Below are 22671 nucleotides of genomic sequence, written 5' to 3'. Positions count from 1 at the left end.
ATCAAACCGTGAGCCCCTTACTCCCCACTTCAGCATGGGTGCCTTAAGGGAGACACAGGGACAGCATGCCTGCAGGGACCACGGTCCCCGTGCCCGCATCCTTCCGTGAGGGCAGTAGCACCAAAAACTTGCAGCACGGGCAGCCCCCAACGGCCCTGCTTCCCAAGGCACGCATCAAGATGCATACTGTAAGCAAGGCCAATGTTAACATTCACCACCACGGTATTACGTACACAAAACTAACGGCACATAAGGCACGCTCGTTTTGAAGGCAAACCAAAGAAACCTCCACAGGCTAGCTGTTACGGCAGACCAATAGAGCAGCTTGCAACGGGGGTTAAGGTTTTTTCCTTGAAAATGATTCTGTGCGTATGTTCCGTGTAGGAACAAATTCATTATAGAACAAAAAAAACTTAAATAAGAAAGACACAGAATGCTTCATCCCTTAATATTAAAATTTGTATCAGCTGTCAGTTGTCAAAGACAGACAAAATTTGTTTGGTGCTACCAGGATTTCTGAAGCGTGGCAGTAGGCCAGAGGACTGCAAGAAACTACAGGCGACACAACAAGGTGGGGTGATTGCTCTGCTGGTTCTGGTCCGCGGCGCAGGCCAGGAGAAGGCCTGGGCGCAGATGATGTTACTGCTGCCCCGAGGACACCGCCAAGGGGCTTCCCTGGAGTTGCCTGTGCCCAGCTCCTGCCAGTGGCAGCCCATTGCTGCACAGAGCTTATCGGGAGAAGGGGCTGAAAGTGCCCACCACAGAGTGTCAGGATCAAGGGCAGGATGTAGCAAAGCAAGGTGGTTATCTAACAGCATTGCTTAGCGAAAATCGTATTAATTCTGCTATTTCATTGTTTACAGTTTTATTATTAACAATTTACTAAATTCAGCTTTGAGAGGAAAACTAGGGCTCTCATGCCTTTAAGAGGCTTTGACTTTCAGCAAACACGAAAATGACATGAAGATAGAAGCTGTGGCAGAGAGCAAATGCAATAGACCTCGGCAATTACGTGAAGGTAAACCAGAAGCACCTCTTTTACACAGTTAGGGAGATGACAGAGCAAAAAGGAATCTTGACATTCAATCTCCAGACATCTGTCCCCTTGGAAATCACATATTACATTAGATTAATTCTATCACTCGCAGACTTGAGATATGTTTTCTAGCTCTTAACACAAAAATTAGGAGGAAATAATACCAAAACAGTCAATGTTATGAGTAAAGCCACAGCAGAGTGTCAGCCTTGTTACACTGCTGGTAGATTTAGGCAAACTAGTAAAGATCCTTGTGTTTGGTGACTTTAAAAAAAAAAAAAAATAGAAAATTAGTATTAGTACCTAGTGCATGAATACCCAAACAATTAACATCTTGCACTTATGAACTGTAAACTGTAGTATCTTAGTATAACACACCACTTATTTTTTTCATTCAGATCCAGGTTTATCACACTGTTTCAAAGAAAGAAAAATGGCCAGTTAATGTTAGAGAGGGAAGAACTGACTGGGATATCTCCATTCCCCATTTTGGTTTGGGAGATTTTTTATTTTTTTTAACAGGGTTGTATTCAGTTCCTCAACATCCAAGAAGTGCTAAAATAATAACTAAAACCCCCAGTCACTGGAGCACAGTTAATGAACACTACATATTTCAAGATGCTGCATTACTTTTAAGTCACTCAGGTATGGGTATCCAGTACTGATCCTGCTTAGCCCAGGCTCAGAAGCTTTTCTGTGGGTTCCAAAGAGCAGGTCATTTCATCTCCACCGCAGCTGTGGGCTCTGATTTTCGGATGAGAAAGTGGCACTCCAGATCATGAAAGGTGTGCATGAGGGTGCTTCCAATTTTCGGTTGATTTTACCCCTCTTCTCTTATACTGATCTGGCAACAGCAGCTCGCTTTTGAGACATGAAGTTTAAATTATTCTATCAATTGCCACTGTAAAATTGGCCACTGACAAATAACCTATGAAGAAGCAGCATTTCCAGTTACTTTAAGACAAGGAGCCATTTGGCTTCAGTACAGCTTTCTCGTCTTCGCTGCCTACCTCTCTGGGCATTATCAAAGTAAGGGATCTTGTTTAACCTGCAAATGCTCCTAAAAGGCTGAGGTCCACGTGCAGCTCCAAATTCTGACTCCTCACTCTGATCACATGTTTCTCTGCTTTGCAAGTATGTGACTTCTCAGGCCTACTGAGAAAGAGCAGCAGACCCAAGGACATCATGTAACTATGCGCCTAAGCTGTTGTCCTACTGATATAAAAAAGTTCAGCAACGGATACTATAAAAACATTTGAGATTTGTTTTCCAGTCGTTGCTTCAACGCACATGCAATGTCCTGATCCTCTGCTTTTAAGAGTCTTTATATTTGTCATTTCTTAGCCTCCCATTTCATTTTGTAAGTCAGGCCTGTGCTTGACTTGTAATCAATACTAGACAAGCATATGGGCGAGTTGAGATGAGTCGGTGCTAACGGTGGGAGAGACACCTTAGAATTCATCGTCAAGCTTCTGAGCTTTTCAAGCATTTACATCAAACTTCATTCTCACTACTCAAGGCAATGAATTCAAGTTCCACATCCAAATTCCCACTGGAATTACCTCTTATAGTTCTGACTCTATACTTCATTGCACCAAATTTGCTTGTTCTCCCATCTGATTTCAAAGAAATAAGTTAACAAAACATGTTCACTGTATTTCTGCGTTACCTGCTTACACTACAAAAACTTTGATGAAAGGGTGAGTTCTTGCTGTTTGCTTTTATATATTTACTAATATTTGTACTATGTTCACAAAAATAGTACTTTGCACTTCTCTGGGCACTCTGTGTGCTTATATATCTAACCTACGTAGTAAGAGAAGTACATTTGCCTACTCATCTACGTACGTATGTAAGTACTTATTACATGAGTAAGCAAATAACAATCCTGTTACTCTGAGAAGACTGGTAAAGGGTTCAAATAAGCACTAAAATCTGCCATTTTGTAAGTGTTACAAAGTGGGGTATCCTCACCAAACAGAATGTGAAAGAGAAACCAGCATTTCCCAATCAGGGAAGATCCTTCAGGGAAAAAGCAGTGACTGTCTGAGAGTGGCTCCAGGACCAGAGGGTGCTGGGTCACCTCCTACTCAGGAGCTAGGAGATGAAGGATGTGAAAGCACCTTTGTCACAGAAATGCCAAAACATTAGAAAATAATTTCTACAGGGAAGGGGATAAGCTATAAGCAATTGCAGAATGGAAAACATTTGATTGGAGTCTGCTCAGAGCCATATAGTGCACATACTTAGCTTTAACTGCTGAGCTTTCACTAAAATCACAACCTTTTGTTTCACAGATGTGAGTGCTGTCATGTCCTGTCTGCTATATGGTGAGGTCCATGGGGGAGGAAACCTCATTCTGTGTGGATTCAGAGCCTCATGCAAGAGTCCTGAGCAGGCCAGCCTAAAGGTGCCTTCTCCTTATCAGTATTGCCGAAGTCCACTCAGACATGAAATGTTTGTTGGGCAGTTATATATGAATTTGAAGACTCATCCATCTTCCTCCAGCAGCCATCCATATTCAAGTTAATAATCTCATGACATATTTCAAAAAGATGTCATCACACAAACTATGCCTTCATGACTTGTGTCCTCCTCTGCCATCCCCTCCTTTGCCCAAGTCTACACCATTTCTGGAATAGTTGCAAAACTCATCTGCGCTGACAATTAAAAACCTGCACACAATAAATTAAAGCCCAAAATCCTTAATGGCATCTAAGGAACAGGCAGGGTTAGGAAAGAATAACTAGTTTCTAGAGAGAAGAAAAAAAAAAAAAAAAAGAACTTCAAAGAAAAGTAAATCAAAATAAAATCTAGAAAAGATGGTAGGAAAGGAAACCAAATAGAAGACCTGACATATTAAATGGGTACCGAAAATAATGTTGCTCTTGGCCAACTTGAGAACTAGTAATTTCATCAATTTTGAAATACTTTGAAAGGTGCTGTGGAAATACACAGCAAAGTGGATCACAGTTGACAAGAAAAGCCATTTTGTTTTACTGTTCTCAAGCCAGCCAAATGCATGTCATCTGTGAAATGTTTATCACCTAGGGTAAAGACAGCAATCCATCCTGCAGATTGATGTTTACAAGCATTTTGGAACAAATGTTCCTATTTGAATACCCATATGAACCATAAGCATCCAATATGTTTGGATCACTACATTCAGTTTCTGTTAGCAGATCTTTAACTTTCTGAACAACGTTTTACAAAATCAGGGTGGCACTACCATATATCCTGCAACAAGAGGGCACAGAGCTCATCTGACAACTCTTCCACACATTCACTAGGGAGTGTTTCCTTCCACCTACGTGAAACCACAGGTCTATTTCTTTTCATACATAAATGGAAATGGCATACGTCTATTTTTGGCATTTCTATGGTCACAGTAGTACCCGAGTCCTCCAGCCTTTAGTACATTTATTCATCTGCCCTGCAGATGCACAGCTGTCAGTGGCATAACGAGGTTCCACAAAATTTCAGGAACTGCACACAACACTTCCAGTTTCACTAACCCACATAATTTCTAAATTAAAATATGCTTCCCTGGCCTCAGGTCATGTCAAGCACCAACCTAAAACGCAGAACAGGTAGTATTTAGATCATAAGTTCCAAACATCACTCACTGCAATGGATAGTTATTCAGAATGTTGCTGTTGTCACAAAGTGCATTTATAAAGACATAGGTAAAACATGTTAACAGCACCAGTGTTTTACTGAATTGTACATTAACTAAATTTTTACACCTTACATCTAACATCTACAGGAAATACTGCACGTTCAGCTTTATATACAGAATTTCCTAGAAGTTACAGACTTTAATATTTTTCTCTGCAAATTGCTACATTTTTATTTCTTTTAAGAAAAGTATTTCAATAACATCAACCTTCAGGCCACCTTAGACACTGTGATTTCTTAAATATAAATGTCTAAACTGTTCATTCACATTTACTTACTAGGCACTGAATAACGACTCTACAAGCCTTACAAAATTAAAGCCATTAACAAAGAATCTTAAAAGCTAACTTAATCCATATGACTTCAAAATCTTCTTGCTAGGTGGTATTTTTTAATTAGTATTTTTCCCTGACATTAGTCCATAAATACACTCATAGCAGTGACAACTGCTTCCCCTGCCAGGCTTGCCATAACAAAAAGGCAGTCTTGTGCAAGAAAACTTTTACTCCCTAGTAGGATTAGGCAGCAAGTTTGGATCAAAAGCGCATACCAGTTACCTTACCTGACCCTTTAAACAAAAACTCAAACATTTAATTAACACTGAAATGTGACAGCACTTAAATAAAATGGCCAGAGAAAAGCCCTGCCCCAAAATTTTCCTTCTTGCAATCAAAGCAACAAATCTTTTTTAAGTAGGTAAAGAGGATACCTGCAGAACTGGCTTCACAGCACATTTCTCCCATCCTTCTCAGTCATTCTCCTGAGAGCGCTGCTCGCCTAACTTATTGGCAAGAGCTTGCTGCTTATCCCCCCCGCCCGGCCTGAGCATTAACCCTTAATTATGCTTTCCAGCTGCTCCACCAGAAGCCAGAGCACCGCATCTTTGAAACGCAGGGTGAGCTCAATGTGAGCAGAGAGCTAAAAACCAAACAACCCCCCCACCACCACTGCCAAGACCCCCTCCAAAACGGTCCGGATAACTACGAGCCCTCTTATTCAGCAACTCATTCCAGGCAAACCACTTGACCTCCTTGCAGCAGTCATCCTCCTTATAAGACTGGTTTCAAAAGCAGGACCTAATCAATAGCTGACGCTGCATATGACCTGAACTTAAGCATATAAATTAAATACAAAAATAAAGTAGGTTCAAGGGTGAAACTCATGTACGGAGCTACTGAGGGGTCACAAAAACATAGAAAGAAGAAGAAAAGAAAGAAAAAAAAGAAATCAATCTAATTTCTGAAATTAATTTTCACACCAGAAAGATCCGTTTCCCACCAAAAATCATGACAAGCAATTTTTAATGTGTATGAAAAAGAAGGATGTTTCACTGCATTGAGAAGTAGACGGGATGCGGTGACTCATACACTGCGCGCCTGGAAACGCAGCAAGAACTGCTTACGGGGATCTTAATGCGAACCATTTGCTTTAAGAAATCCTGTGCACCACATCACAGTTTTATATAACCCGTTAGCTTATCTGTTTAAATGAGTTAAATTCTGGGGTTTGGTGGGGATTTATTTTTTTTTAAAGCACCACTCTATATTTCAATATTAACTATCATGACTGCCTTATAAGCAACTTCCGATTGACAGGATATTGAGGCAGAACTATACAGGGAAATAATCTTGATCATTCTTGAAAGTCTCACGTTTCTTCAAAAGAACAATTAAGAAATCCTCACTTTCCCTAGTAAAACAAGAGAAAGGAAGAAGAATTCTAAGTGTGAGAATAGCACCTTGGACAAGCTGCGTGCGCACGTTACCGCAGTGTTACTGTACTACTGTTCAATGATTTGGAAAAATAACTCCAAAAAGAGCTTTAAAAAAAGCTACTAAAGACTGGAGCAGAGGTTACTTCCACATGAAGACAGAATTCTCTCATTCGTTTCTTTGACATTTATGGGACTACCAAAGGGTAAACAAAAGCAAAATTAGATGCCACAGGCTTTTGGTAGGAAAAAAAAAATGGAGGAAAATGCTATTCCGTAGCAGAAATCAGTTGTACAAATGAGACCATCATCTAACAGGCCTTTCCAGTACTGCCATCTCGCATTCGCCCTGTGTTAACTGGTCTTAAACAAAAGGGTTTCTGTTCTTGCCTACCTCAAAGCTATTTTACTAAAGCCATTCTCCGATTTACACCTAGATAATAAACTTTACACTATTTCTATTGATCTCATAACAGATATTTCAGCGTCTGAGGATTCCCTCTGTGTTTCACCTAGAGTTAGATCCTTGTTTTGCATTGGAAGAAAACATTGCAGATCCAAGCACAAACATGATTTTTTTAAAATAAAAGAAAGTAAGGATCCTCTGCACGATCTTCTTGATATCCATGTAGGATTTACATGACCTTAGCCTCTTTTGAGGAAATTTTCAACGTTGCAGTATTTTAGCTGTTTAAAATGACTGTATAACATCCCTTGCTGTATAAACACAGTGAACATACGTTCATATAAAACCAATTTATGATGAAAAGACTGTAAAACACAGTTAATGCAATTACAGTTTGATTATTTTTTCCTCCAAAACTGTTTTCAAGGCATAAAAATTTTGGATTGAACTGAACTGCAGGCGGCTTCATTTTCCTACGGACACTCTCTCTCACGGAGCCACCCAACTGCAAGATACTGATGTCACGTAACAGACTGAATCACTGAACGAGAAACATAACTGTTCCCTTCTCTGCTCTAAATGTGGCTTTGTAGTCATCGTCGCTGTTTTAAACACGTGGTTCTACTTTCTCACAGACAGCTGCAGCTGAGTTGAGGACTGACAATAGCCAAGGAGCAGCCTTGCTGAGGTGGGGTCAAGAGGGGGGACATCCATCTCATCTTGTGGTCAAGAAAGAGCAGTGCAGGAAATCTAGTCCTCCAATCAATTACTGAAATTAATTTTTGAGTCTAAGTCATTGCCTTCTGCAGAAAACAATAATCCATTTACTTATCTGTTTTGCACCAGTGTTTTCATCACCTTTTAAAAAATTAAGTTAGATTTTAAAAAGTGATGCATTATTAATAAAGAACTGAGGAAGTTTTATTCACCTTGAAAGGAACAAGTCCAGGAGCACTGCTGCCTATTCACAAAATGAGATATCAAAACGTGATCCTAGTGAAACAGTAGAACAACTGGAGACTCCACAGCATCTCTGTCTTGAAAGCCAAAAAGCACATTGGCTCTTGAAAACTCATTCTGAGCAGCAGGTCAGCACTTCTGCAGATCCCTTTGCTGTAGGCAAGATCTCTAATTTGTCCAGAACTGGTCCTGCTGGACAAGTGCCACGGCACATCGCGGCGCTGCCACGGAACGAGCAGGCACTGCCCGACTCCTGCTCTCAAGCCACAAGCCCCTTTTCATGTGCTGCACTGACTGAAGGGCCAAGCTGAAATGCGGGGGGAGAGCGACTCCAGCAACGGTTTTAACTTTGTCCAGCTGGAAAGGTCAAGAGAAGGCAAACTTTGTTCTGCTGGTGGACAGTATTTACAGCCCCCATTTATTCATGGAGTCTGCACTAAAATGATATTGCTATGCTGTTTTGGCTAGAGACTGCATACGCTGACCCCTCCGTGCCCAGCGCAGCACCGGAATAATTCCATACAAAAGGTTTGCATTAAATGTAATGAAGCAAATGACAAAATCAATAAACCTGGAATGGTGGGGCTATCATAAAAATGATGTAAATTCAGGGTTCACAGTGGTTATGAAGCTATTTAGAATTATAATTAAAACCAGTACCATTTTTTTTCCAGAGTAAAAGCTCCTTTTGACAATTATAGATGAATGCTACAGGAAATTTTCAACAAACACATTCAAAACCAAAGTACGGCACAAAGAGAGCATAAACGATCCAAAGATAAACTGTAGGCACAGGATAGCCTAAAACAGTACAAAATAAAGAAAATTTGATTTTCATACTTTTTCAACTGATGTCACATCCCATTTTATTCAAGTTTTATATCAAAAGGACAGTAAGAATACCACATAGCCTGTTTTTATATCATGGTATTTTCTGGAGTTTGTTTCTGTCAAAGAGACTTTTGTAAGATTATTAAAACAGAAAAGGGCCAAATCTGCTATTCATTACTAGCCAAACAAATGTGGTGCTGCATCAAAACTTATCTACGCTTTATTAGGATAAAAGAACAATGAGCCCAGAAAGCACCAAGCAGAGCTCAGCAAAATAAGCGAGCAGATAAGTAACTCACCCTGATGTTTTGTAGCAGATTTCACACCCCAGATAAGGGATCCCAAACTTAGGAGTGAGGTTTTCCTTTGTCAAGCTCTGGACACCAAGCTTGTGGACGCATTTAAAAGTTTACACCAATGTTACATTTAGGCAAGTGAATTGTATTTGACTTACATATCTGCATTCCTGAAACTGATTTTTTAACTATTTTCCACCTAATCAAACTACTACAAAATTCACTACAGATTGTAAAAGTAACCATCAAGCTTGGGGTTCTCACACCCAAGTACTGAGCTTTTCCAGTCTCCTGTGCAAACTGTTCACATCGCTGTGTCAGATGTGCTGTTCTGATGGGAATGACACACCCATGTCACTCTTCAGACCCCCACTGATGACCACCTTACAGAGCTGCGTTACTAATGGCTATAGAAGAAGCCCTCTTAGGCAGGAGAAGGCAATAAATTATGCAAAATAGAAAGCACAGGGAAGATCAGAACAGAATTTAAAGTAGATGGAAAGGACGACTTAGGCCTACGTGGTTCCCTTCGTCTTTCTTGTCATCAGCATTAGGATTTTACAAGGAAAATGCAGTCTTTAAGAGGGGTACTTGAAATACACTTCCAGAAAAAGAAAAAACAATTAGTATTTATGCTTGTCTTACACGTACAAGAAATATTCAGAAAACTATAGTTTGCCCAAAAATTGATATTGAAAACAATATATTGCAGTGAATATTCTGAATACAGAAATTGGGTAAATAAAAATTTTGTATAACGTTACAGAGGTAGTCAGCTCTGATTCACATCAGAAAAATGAAAATTACAAAAATATTAAATGCCACCATATTAAATGCCTCCAAACATACATCCTCCACTACTAAATACTGCTGGCTTATGTACTTCTATTTTATAGGTAAAGCACACTTAAGAGGTATTTCAGCTTTTATTTATCTGACATTTTACTCAGGGGAAAGCAACCTTTACAGAGAGGAAATCTGTTTCTCAGGAGTGATGGTTTGGCTTTTAATGAGTTGCCGGTGACAGATCCCTTGTGGCTCGTCGAGCCCACAACTGCGGGCATCCATGAAACAAATACTTCCTGAAATGCGACTGGACAGGAGACCAGAGCAGACATCCACTCTACTTAATGCAGATGTTTTCATTAAAAAAGAAAAAAAAAAAGAGTCAGCGGTGCATTTTCAATCTGTGAAATCAATCTCAAGTGAAGTACAAGTGGTAGGTTAGCACATTCAACAGATTTAACATCATTCTGTGCTGGTTAGTCCATCTGGTGTTTTGAGGGACATGGGAAAGGGGATTACACAAACTAAAAAGTGTTTATAAAATGCAAGTATAGTCTAAGCACACTACCAAATACAACATACATTTAAATACTTGATGAAATGGCTTGAGTTTTCCAGTATTTATCTCAGACATTGCAGGTTATTAGTCTGCACGTGTTTCTGCCATTGCTCCCTGATGCGTTGGGACCATCCCCAGCTGTTCAGGAATAAAACAGGGAAGCAGCATTCCCTTTAGCAGCTCTTCTCATAGCATTCAGGAATATCCTGCAGGTTGGGACCAAGCCCTGCATTTCACCATGTGAAGAGCTGACATAACACTACTGCAGAGCATTTGCAAAAATGCCCTATCAAGACTGAAATGAGCTCACTAGCTAGAAAGATTACTGCTGAACCAGCATCTTTTAGCATCAGTAGACAAGGTCAAATCCCACTAGACTTTCTTCCTAAGAAAGTAATTTTGGATAACGACTGCTCCTTATGATGTTAAAAGAGGTATATGCAAAAGTTTCAGGATTGTAATGACACTTGAAAACACAGTATTTCTTGGCAATCATGATAAACTGGCAGAGAGCACAGCTACTTAGAAGGCACTGCCTATGTGTGTCATATTCTAGAAAAACACAGGATTAACTGCTTTGACACTTTGCTCACCCTCAGCCATCCTGCACAAGGCCCTTCTGTGAGGGAAGGGATACAGGGGAAGCCTTCCCCATAGACAGGACATGCACTCCTGTGCCCGGGATGCTACACCTCTACATACCGTCAGGAAGTACGGATGGCGTACGCATTGCCTGCTCTTCTCATTGCAGCACAAATAACAAGAAAAAAGGCTACGTCTATACACTGTAGACAGAGGAGAAACTGTGATTTAACGGATGCGGTTTCCAAATTAAATATAAAGTTTTAATCTCTCCATTCGTAACAGATTTACTCTTGGCTATGGCTGCAGCAGCTATGATGTTCCTGATGGAAACAGACAGGGTAAGCAGCAAAGCAGCTTCAGCGAGGGACTAACAAAAATGTGATTCCTCCCTATGCCTTCCTGCCTGCCACAAGTCAGGCTGCACAGCATTTAGGTTTCCTTACTCTTTTTGTCTGATTTTTACAATAAGATAGACAAGAGAAGTTATTTAGAAAGATCAAGGCAGGTGGATTTTAAAGGTCAGCGATTCAGAACTGAACAAACTAGAAGACAGAAAAGGAAAGGGACGATATATGCCAAACTGTCCTCAGGCAGTAAAGCCAGTGGCAGTTCCCCAAGCAAAACTGCGATACGCAGCCAGGCAGCCCCTCCAAAAGTGGGACAAAACTCTCCAGAGCAAACGAAGCAACCAACTTCTGTGTCACTTGGCGTGCTGGCCCTTTTTGCATGAGGCCAGCTGAAGAGGTAAAGAAATAAACATGACTGTATCACACGACGTCCACTGCTAAGTCTCAGGCTCTCTGCGTGGTTGGTTTTGCATCTCACCTTCAATGCATTCTGCACTGTGTAGGGAACATGCACGTGCATTTCAATCAATCACATCTTTTTAATGAGTGAAATATATGCTTTTTGCATTTATTATAAGGAGTAGAACAGATGGCAAGAGCTCAAACTAATATATTCGTAAAATTAACTTACGCTGCAGGTGATGTTTCTCCACAGAAGGTGGTAAGTTGGTAACGTGTTATTTTAATGTTGTAATAATGCTGCATAACAACAGAATTTCTAGGAAAGCACATGTGATGGCCAGAGAGATCTCTCTTGCATTCATTATGGTCACTATCACAATGAATACCAATTACAGGAAATAGGAAGGAATACACTGTTGGAATACATTGAGCGCAGTGCGAGTTCATGGATAAGGAAGAGGAAAATTATTTACAAATTTTTAAACGCTGAAGTAATATGATCTTTTCACCCCCTAAAGAGTGCAAAAGGCTTGTCTCTAATACATATTTTCAAATAGCTGTTTCAATACTTCTGACCAGTTTTGCCAGCTCTGAAAATGTTCAAAACTACCAGCTGACATCAAAGCAACCTGAAGTCTGTTCCATAATACAAATTTCGCCTTTCTTTAAATTTTCATTTGTTGGTACTTAAAATATATTGTGCCTTTCATGCACTTTATCAAATATAGACACATATTTTTCCATCTATTGAAAGATACATAAGCAAATACACAGGCCAACATGTGATAATCAATTCTCTTCCAGCTATTTCATTGCTTTTATTTGAGGCCAACTGCTGACTTCAGTAGACTTACTCCAGATTTCACACCAAAAGAGTGGAAAATGTGGCCAATAGTTTATCTTTCTCCTTTTATTTTACTGCAGACTGCAATAGTAACACTGAATGCGGTACACAAATGTCAAGAAACTAAGGCCAGGAAATTCGGAGGGCTCCAGATAACAGCTTCCCTTGAGAACCCAGACTAAAGAAGTTAAATTTTCTAGTGTTAAATTTCATTAAGATATACTGCATATGTATGTACAGTAAATAATTCACTATCACTTGCTTTCTTTCTGCTAGTGAAATGGCTACACATAAATCAGTCATTATTTCCTTGAGTTTATTCATTATTTTAACTTGACAGGTATGTTTAATTATTTCTATTCTAGGGCTGAATGGCAAAAATCACAAATATGCTCTGCAGTGCTGGTTGTGATGGATAAAAAAAAAATGACATAGGAACATTTTTCTGTTTCATACAGGTGAATACAAAATGCTTCTCAATGCAAAGAGCAAGTTCAGCTTTTTCCAAAACCTGAGTGTGCAATCTTGATGTTTAATTTTTGTAAAACTCACATGGATCGATGCTAATAGTAGATGCATGCAGAAAAAGTAAGAGTATCTTCCAGGAAAAGTCATTTAACAAATAAGAAACTGAAACTAATAGTCACAAAAATATTTTACAGCACTCACACAGCTCTGATTTTTCACATTGCACAGGTAACGTAACCAGTAGGAAAATAAATGTCTACTGACTTTCAGAAGTGGTAAACGTTACATATGTGCTGATGTCTTTCTGCTTTAAAAAAAAAAAAAATTCTAAATGCTTAATTTCTTCCTGCAAAGGAACCTTTATTGCTATAAAGAAGGATATTACCCACAATGTCCCAAGTGGCCCCAGGATGCAAGGAAAGCAGCTTGCAGACCTGGTAATATGAGCTATTATCTTATGTGTGGCTGAGAAATATTTAGACAGAAATGCAATGAGCCCATATTATCATGACAGATGAACCTGTTAGTCTGTGTTTTTCTGCATCTCAACGCTACAAAACTCTATCTTATAGTCAAAGCCTAGAAAAGGAAAAAGACAGAAGCTGAACATGCACAGAACTGAGTTCCAGTGGATCAAGAGAAAGAAATGTCATGAACTCCTCACAGAAAAAAAAAAGCAGTAACTCTGATTTCATGTGGCTCTAGCTCTGTGTGGTGTTCAAATGGGGCACCTACTCTGTCAGATTGGCTCCCCTCTGCTCTGCTGCTCTTTCTCCCCACGCATCCAAGTTTTCCTTTCAGTGAATCTTTTCATTCCCTTGGCTGGCAGATGCTCGTGTGAAAGAGAGGACCACGCACACTAGAGTTTGAGCTCTACAGACAGTATGGACACGAGCCAGTTCCTGCCACCTGGCCCTGCCACCAGCGCTTGCTCCTCGACGTGGGCCACAGAGGCTGCATAGATCTAGACACCGACACCAAGTCGGTGTACTCTGTATCTACGTGACATGTATGTTGGCACTCTCACTGCTTACAGAAGCAGCTTTTCCTTCAGTCTGAAAGGTGCAAGATAGGAATGGGTGACAAAGGAGCACAGACTCGGGGAAACACACCACCAGAGTGTTGCCATTTTAGTCTCAGACAGATCTCTGCTTGTTGGTAAGTCTCGGGTTATTGATTTTCCTTACTGCAATGCTGCAAAACAAAGGAATAAACTTCTGTCAAGAGATGGCAAAAGGACATTAGGGCAGCAACTTGCCAGGAAAAGTAAATCTTTTAAATCTGTCCTGTGCACTTCTTATGGGGGAATCATCCCTGCAACACAAGCAGCTCCAATCTCATCATGCCTCCAAGAATCCCATTCCTGCAATGATTTGTGATCTCCATACAGCTTGATTGGTTATGTTCAGCTTTGCAGTCCTGAAGAGAGCACAGTGAGAGGAAGAGCTGGGAGCACACTACCAATAACAACAAGCAACACCTGAAAAGAACGGGTGCTGCAGTTACAGGATCTTCATTTGAGTCAGCTTCTCCATATTCCTGTTCCAGGAATCTGGCTGCCCTCAACACGGTGGGCTGGGTAGGCGAATTCAGCAGAAACTGCAGGGATGCCTCACCAGAGAAACACCGACTGCCGAGATGTGCTACAAGCAGGGTAAACGTGCGGAAAGCCAAGAAGTAGCTCTATATATTTTTATGATGGAAGGCCACGGCTGACAGCACTGAGTTAGCCCAAAGCTCAACAAGACCCAAATCCATATACTTTAATTCTTGAAATAAACGTGCTTACTTGGGGCTAGATTCCTGCAAGAAACATTTCCTGTTCTCTAAGTAATAAGTAACAGAAATTGGATATAGGTGCGCACTGCAAGCTGGCCCTCGCTTGCCCTTTCTTGTTCAACTCTTTCAGGAGCACTGAGCAGTATTTATGCATCTGTTCTACAATACGTTCAAAGTGTCAGTTTACACCAAATTCCAACATAAGTTCACTATTGATAATGGACATTACGTGTTCACGAAACTTTCTAAAAGCTGTATAATTATTTCTATATTTTCATTACAAATAGACAGACTTACTAACTTATTCTTTGTGTGAAGATCCTTCCTTAAATTTTATAGTAAAGCAGCAGAAAACATTTCATACAAAAATAATTCACACAACAAAATTTCCCTCACTTGGGAGTTTTAAAACCTCATCTTGTGCAAAATCTGTGGCCTCCCTGACACTTAAATGCTCTTCTTTAGCACATCCCTTATGCGAGCCCATTTTCCTGGGCTCATTGCTCTGCTAAGAGAATGACAAAAGACAGAAAGGCTTTTACCATTTAAAGAAAAGGCATGGTGAAAAATATCCTGAAACACTGCTTTTTGTAACACTTTTTTCTTTTCTCTGTCATCTGAACATTTATATATTTTTTTTAAATGACCGAAATCGTATTGACACCAAGCCAGTTCTGCAGTCCTGGTGTTTGAGGGACATCACCAAAGACTGATCACTCAGGACATGCAGCAGCACCTCTTCACTTAAATTCAGGATTTTTTTTTTTTTTACACCAGTATGCTCAAACCGGACACAGCCTGCCGCTTTGCCTTGCTTACTGCTACGGCCATGCTGAGATAGGGTAGCTGTCACAGGGTTTGTAAGTGGCACCCACTGTAATTTATATGAAGCCCTTAGGCTGTGTATTTCTAAGCCTGTATCCAAAAGGAATTCATGCCCCAGGTTAGTCTATTGCATCAACTTTTCTGCATTTTTCCCTGAAGGAAACTGCTGTTAAAGACAGCATTAATCTGGAGACTTTCACATGGTCTTTCACTTGCTGTGTCCCCATTATGATCTCTACAGAGTTACTAATTTTGCCATGACATTTGGACGCTTTATGTAGAAACTGGAAGAATTTGAGGCCATGTTAAACGTCAAGCCATGAAAACTGAAAGAACTCCATGCCAGCCTTTCCCTAAATGAATTTTAAAGACAGTGCAGGAGAATAAATAACTTCATTTCTTATGTCTAAAAGTCTCCAAGATCCCTCAAAAGCATGCTTTATAAGGTGGAAGAACTCTGAGATAGTACAATAAACTGCAAAGTGATAACCATAGAAATGGCCAGCCCCGCTGCTATCACATTAGTGCATACACGTCAGAGAGCCACTGAGCCATTAGCGGTGCAGGTGCTCGAACAGCTGAACGGCACTGAAAGGCAAAGACTCATTCTCCTCTCGGTGCTCGAACGCTCACGCTCATTGGCATGGTCATTCTGGTGACTCAGAAGGGACTGACGTGGCTGCCAAAGCTAGACTGAGAATGGGAATTGGCACGTTTGAGCTTACTGCGTAAAGCTTTAAAAGCTTTAAATATTAACTTGGTTCAACTTGCATCACAGCCTTACGGTTATTGCTGCAGAAATTTTAATGTGTTTCCAGAAGCAATTTGGCCCAAGATTTTGTCACATTTTTCTTAGCAACTCATAGGCCCCTAGTCTGTGTCTGAAAGCAACAGTCATCTGATCTGATGAAGCACCCTGGGTACACAATTCATCCAGTCCTTACCAAGAAAAAATGACTACAGATCTAAGCGAGAAGTCTCCTGCTCATGCTGTCTAAACAATCAGTACTCATGGCTTACATCAGCAGATCTATTAATGAGACAGCTAAGCTTTGTGTCCTGCTGAGCTTGAGGTTGGACTAGATGACCTCCAGAGGTCACTTCCAACCAGAATTATTTTATGATTCTGTGATAACTTCAGTATTCCTGAAAGACAGAAACAGTGGATACAGGGAAGCACTTCTGATACTGTGTCTTTTACAGCAAAAGAATAGATACTGCCTAACCCGACAGTCACAATTTTTGTTAAAGCTTTAGATCCTCACATTTATAGAGTTCCTTTAAGCACTCCAGTCATCCTTGCCTTGCTATCAGCTCATGTAAAGGTGAGACCCTGGTCCCCTCTGCACCGAGACTGGGTGTATAAATCAAATAACACCTCTGATTTTTCTGACAGCCTGCAGGAGGTGAAATCAACTCTGAATGCAAATGTTGCTATTTTAAATGAAGTTAGACAACTAACAGTGAATTATAGCTGGGAAATTTAGATTTCCTGAAACAAAACACCATTTATTGTTCCTCCAGATTATGCAATGTAAGTAAAGTTCACGCTAACATGACAAAAGAGCCACACTTCTGTCTAAAAGCCAGAAACTCCTCCCCACTATAAAGTATATTCTCCAGTATTTTCCTGTGTTTTAAAAACTGGATCTGTTCACACAGATCCTCTGATGCTCTGCCACTGAGGAGGAGGCTTAGATGAGTTTAAATGGCTCCTCAAGATGTGTTTTCTCAAGTTAACATTCAGGTATAAAAGCCTTCAAACCTGAAAAGCTAAAGTCAGTGTTGAATATAAAGGAAATAAGTAACAAACCACTGGAAGAAACACATGCTTAGTAGGCTGAATGCCTGTAGTAACAGCTGCAAATGTTACACAATGTGTAAAAGTCTTCACATTCTGTCCACCCCAAAGTCTCCAAAGGAACCTTGCACAGTGGTCAGAGAGAGAGCAGTAGGCATCTCACAGCGTTTTTCCTGTGCCTGTATTTTGACAGTTTGGGGGAAGCCCTGCTTTGGTCTTTTGCAGTACTGTCTCCCAGTGATGTGATATTCCTGCAACACAGCATCACCAGAGAACGTACAAGAATTGTGCGTTGCCCTTGGATGCAGATGTAGTCATACTCTGACTCATGTGGACTGCCCTTATCAGTTTCCATGCTGCCTATACAAAAAAAAAAAAAAAAAAAAATGGTCTGGATGCTAAAGAGGTTGTTCATTGGGGCAAGAAAGAAAACAGAGCACAGGCATGTTGCAAGGCTGTTCAGAGGAAAGTGTTTCTTTTTAGATCTCCTTCAGCTGATTCTTCTACTAAACAAACCAAAAAATCCACACTATTTACAGGACGCTTACAGTATTTAACACGTTGGGGTATCAGATTTCAGCTACTGGTGGGGTAACAGTGCTAATACCAATGGCTCTGAAATGAGAGGTTCTGAGAGCAGCTGCAAGTTTGCTGAGGAAATCCTGGCTCTGCCAACTTGCGGGCTGGTATTTCCTTCTTCAATTCACCTTGTGCTGACTCTAATGATACCAATAGTGCATTAGTGTGTGGATGCACACAAAAATGCATTTCTGGTACGTAACATGTAAGAGCTCTGGAAACATAGAGTTGAAAGTCTTTATTTAAATGCATTTCAAACTCTATGTTATAGAAAACGGCCAGGACAGAGCAGCTTCATTAGCACAAAGAGCAAATCCCACTTTTCTCTCTTTAATGGCTTTAAAATAACATTTTAATTTTCAGAACAAACCATCAAAGCATGTACAGTCAATTTCCCACATTATTTTTTCATTTTCTGCTGTTTGTGCCTGTGTGTCACATTTTGCCATATTTACTTCCCACTCAAGCGATGGGACAGAAAATTTAATCTAAGTGAAACATCTCAATTTTAACCACAAACTCTACCTACCAGTTCTTTCCTTTGCATATCTTGCTTCAAGGCTTGGACCACGATTTCACCAGATTTGGCAGGACAATACAGAACTTAAATACCTTTAAGTATACTTTTTTCTTTGCTCAAAACTTCCCCAGGTGTGTTGCACAGTGTACATGCGGACCAAAGTAGCACCTGAGGGCCTTGACGATGACATGCTGCACACAGCAAGGTGCACAGAGCTAATCATGTGGTACTCAAACAAATCCTAACAGCCAGAGAAAATGTTTTTCACGACAAATATTAATGAAGTTGTCACTTACAAGTTCTTCACATCAATGATTCCTCGAAAGGCCTTTCTAGGGATTCCTTTTATCTGGTTTTCACTCAGGTCTCTGAACAAGGGAAGAGAAAAAAAAAAAACCACATTGTGTTAACAAAGAGAACACATTTCTCAAATTTACATGAGATAATGGAACATAAAAATGCTTGGAAAAGTAGATGTTTCTGGATTTGTTACACCACATGACGTTTTGAATTTTCTTTATCTCCTCTAGAGGTCTGTGGCATGAGCTGAAGTGACTCTCCAACAAAAACCACCAGAACTCATGACACAAATGATGGAACTTCCAGAAAACATCACTCAAATGTGATCATCACACTGCACAATACCATCATGATTCGCTGTCAGAATACCTGACGTCAAATCTTATGCCTTGAATTTAGAACCCTGTAATGTAAACGTAGTTTTCTCACCATGCTCCTGTTTGTTTACTGCAGAAATACCTGGCTACCCTTGCACAGATTACAGCCCCTTATTTGAAATTAATATTTCGGAAAAACATGACAATCAGTCTCTCATGAGTTTTGTAAATTCACAGTGAAAACGTCTGGATCCATTGCATTTAAAACCCCACTGCATTGTGTACCAATGGAAACATGAGAGGATATTTAACCTTGTTTTAAAACAAACAAACAAGAAACCAGCAATTCAAAATGTCTTTGAAGTACTTAAAACGTTACAAATTGTTTCGATTTAAATCATTACATCTGCATTTCGAGCACAGGTAGAGCAACAAGCACTGCAGGTTACGTTTTTCTGTTACACAATCTGCATTCAGTTGCTTTTTCCCTTGATGCACCATAAATATTTCCGCAGGAATCTTCCAAGTTCACAATTCCCTATCAGCACCAACAGAGGCATGAAGGAGGGCATCAGGAATGGGAGGGAAATGAACACAAAATCAGAAAGTAGGGATGTTTTCAGGCTAAGGAAAAGCAGCACTCTCAATGATTTCTTTGCTGCTGCCCTGTCAGCACGGAAAAGAGGGAGTGGTTTCACTCTGGTTCAGGGTACAAAGTGGGGGGAAGAGAGAAGTGTAGGAAGATAAAAGAAAGTCAGAAAAGTGGGAATGAAAAATGAAGAAATAAGCAAATGGAGGAAATGGAAGGCACAGGGATGGCTGGAAAAAAAGGACAAAGAAAGGTGATACCAGAGTGCAGGATATGACACAGTGCATCCCGTGGTGTGACTGTGTCCCTGCGCTACACAAACCCAAAACTGGGTCCTATTTTCAGAAAGAAATTCTGTCTTTCTAATTATTATTACAACTGAATGGCAGTCATCTGTACTCACCACCAGATACTCTTTTCTGTAAGTACATTTTGTGTTGCAGCAAGCCTCCTTTCTAGTCTCCACCAAATTGGCTTTATCAAATGAGAGGCCAGAAATCAGAGCCTGTCACAAAAGCCCACAGTGACACTGTGGGTCAAGACGTGTCACGCAGGGCTTTCTTCTGCTTTCCATCAGGCAGATAGGAAAAAAAAGGCGACTATGTCCTTGTCATGAGACTAATTCAATTTATACCAGTCACGCAGTCTACACCAAATTCTCAAAGCAGCCACAATTGTCCATTCAGATCATCACAAACAAAAAAGTGCTGCTGGATACAAGTCTCTTTTTCAAGCCAGATTAAAATTCTTTGTGACCTTCACAATTTGTTTAACACTGATCCACACTCTGACCTTTCCTTCACCTCCCCTTTCTTTTGCCAGCAACAAAATATTAGTTCTTTAAAGACAGACCTTCAACCCAGACAAATGATCAGGCAAGCCAAACGGAGAAGAGTTGAAAGCAAAGTGCATTTCAGATCTATATGAAGGAAGTCTTACGCTGAAGACCGATTTCATGAGAGGGAATCATTCTGGTGTGACAGGGAGGCACAGCAGAGCTACAGCCAAAGGTAAAAATGTGACAAAATGGCGTAGGAAAGCACGAATTAGTAACATCTGAAAGCAAGGAACACACAAAGTAAAACAAAAAAGGCTTGACAAAGTAGAATTGTGTGCTCAAATAAAACCGCACTAAACCCACCAACACCTCAAGCTGCATTTGCTCAGCATGTTATTGTGCATTATTTCAAGTCAGGTTTAAAATAATGTAGGTTTTCAAGTATTTTTTTTTCTAATACTACTGTAGTCTAAAAGGGATAACATATCTTTGCTTTCTGCTTTATCTTTATGCTTAGCTCTCACTTGCAGTCAGGCAAAAACAAGGAACGGTAGGAAATTCATCCATTTTCTATGACAATCTTCTTGTAAACAGTATGAATTTTATTTTTCATTTAGGCACTCTCCTCTAGCTAACAACACTGCCTCTCTAAATCTCTAAGATTATGAACTGATTTCATAAATATCTCTAGTGGTCTGAAGAACTGACAGTCTGCATAGCATTAGTAATGCAGCACAGAAGAAAATTCACAACGGCATGCCTCATTTTCTGTAACTGCCTTCTCACAGTTAAAATCATCCCTTTTTGAGACAGTCAGGAAGAGTGTTCCTCTCTGCTTCTTAACACTGTGCCAAACTTTTGTTCAGCATCTTTCATAAGCAAGCAAACACTAACCAGGTTCAGCCCATGCACTTCAAAAATTCGCTCTGAGGGAGCAGAAGTCTGTAACAAGCAACTTGTCTACACAGTTTATAATAAAGTTTCAGCTTTTCACTCCCTACTTCTCATAACAGACATAATGGAAAGCTCTCACTGACAGTACGGAAAATAAATACTAGTTATTCATAGTAACTGCAGAAAATCAGATAAACTGATGTGAGGCCAAAACAAACCTCTAAAAAACAGACAGAAAACAAAACAAACTGTGGTATTCAAGAAAAAAAATAACCAACTAAAGAAAAATAAATTACAATCACTAATACATTCTCTATCATAGAGGTTTCAAGTAATCTATTTCTGTAATGGAAGACAAGTCCAATGAATCGTAAGGAGGAAATTTGAAAAATTCCAGCTTTAGAGAAATATACATTTCAAAAACCCTCACCCTAACAGACAATGTCAGAGAAATGACCAAAGTGCCTATGGACAAACTAAAATGTGCTGGGATGTCAGCAGCACCCTCTTTCACAAAGGTTCCTCTGTACAGAGAGCAGCAAGCCAACAACAACAGAAACACGTTCACGTGCATTCTGATAAAATAGACACGTTGAGCTATACAAGTGGTTTTGGATTAAATTATTCTTCCTATTATTTTGATAAATACAGACAAGTTTCATCCAGTTCAGCCTGCCACGCTGCTTTGAAGCAGTGCAAACGGCACAGAGATTCTGTAACCAGCCACAGCCTCAATAAAGGGTGGAAGTGTGGTCTCTTTCTCCTTCATACAGAAGTCCTGTCCGCTAGAAACACATCTGAAAAGGCCTCGGCAGCAGATTACAGAGGAACTGACTCGGTGAAAAGCACAGCGGGCAATGATACTGGACACGTTCAACCAGCAGCTTCCACAGCCAGCTGCATGTGGTAAATGTCCCTAAGGAAACAGCACTCTCATTTCAGAGATGCAGAAACAGAGCCACAGAGACATTAAAGAACTTGGACTGTAAGTCTGCATACATCAGAGACGCAGGAGCAAACAAAATCCAGCAGCTGTGGCTCACATGCCCTCACAGCACCGCAGACCACACCTCAGTCCAACCAGACTCCAACAAGAGTTGGCCCAAGTCAACAGATTTTTTAGTTTTTGTTTTAATTTAACTAAAATACTTTGGACACAGATTAACTCCCTCTGCAAGACTAATATTGTTTTCCTGATCTTCAAATGTGAATTGCGAAAGCCTTACTGATAAAAGGATTGGAAAAGAAAAAGAATCCACCCAAAACTGCTGACATTTTCTAAGTGTCTCTGCAGCCTTTGCTACAAAGCTGGGTTTTAGCTTCCTGCTTTAACCCTGGTTATTGCATCGTAAGTGAAATTTCAACTGTCTAACATAGCAA

At 40.2% G+C, this 22671-nt stretch overlaps 1 protein-coding gene across 1 annotated transcript in view; it reads right to left on the bottom strand.

Moving 5' to 3' along the window:
• The window catches only part of SLIT3 (slit guidance ligand 3), a 502049-nt gene that overhangs the window by 226438 nt on the left and 252940 nt on the right, over positions 1 to 22671 (bottom strand). The window contains exon 6 of the mRNA XM_086758841.1: positions 18710 to 18781. Within this exon, the coding sequence (XP_086614967.1) occupies positions 18710 to 18781 (72 nt within the window). The remainder of the gene's footprint in view (positions 1 to 18709; positions 18782 to 22671) is intronic.

The sequence above is a fragment of the Chlamydotis macqueenii genome, chromosome 14 (assembly GCF_036417535.1).
Source record: "Chlamydotis macqueenii isolate bChlMac1 chromosome 14, bChlMac1.mat, whole genome shotgun sequence".
NCBI classification, from domain to species: Eukaryota; Metazoa; Chordata; class Aves; order Otidiformes; family Otididae; genus Chlamydotis; species Chlamydotis macqueenii.
Note: the sequence above shows the minus strand (reverse complement) of the source record. Positions and strands in the feature narration are given on the sequence as shown.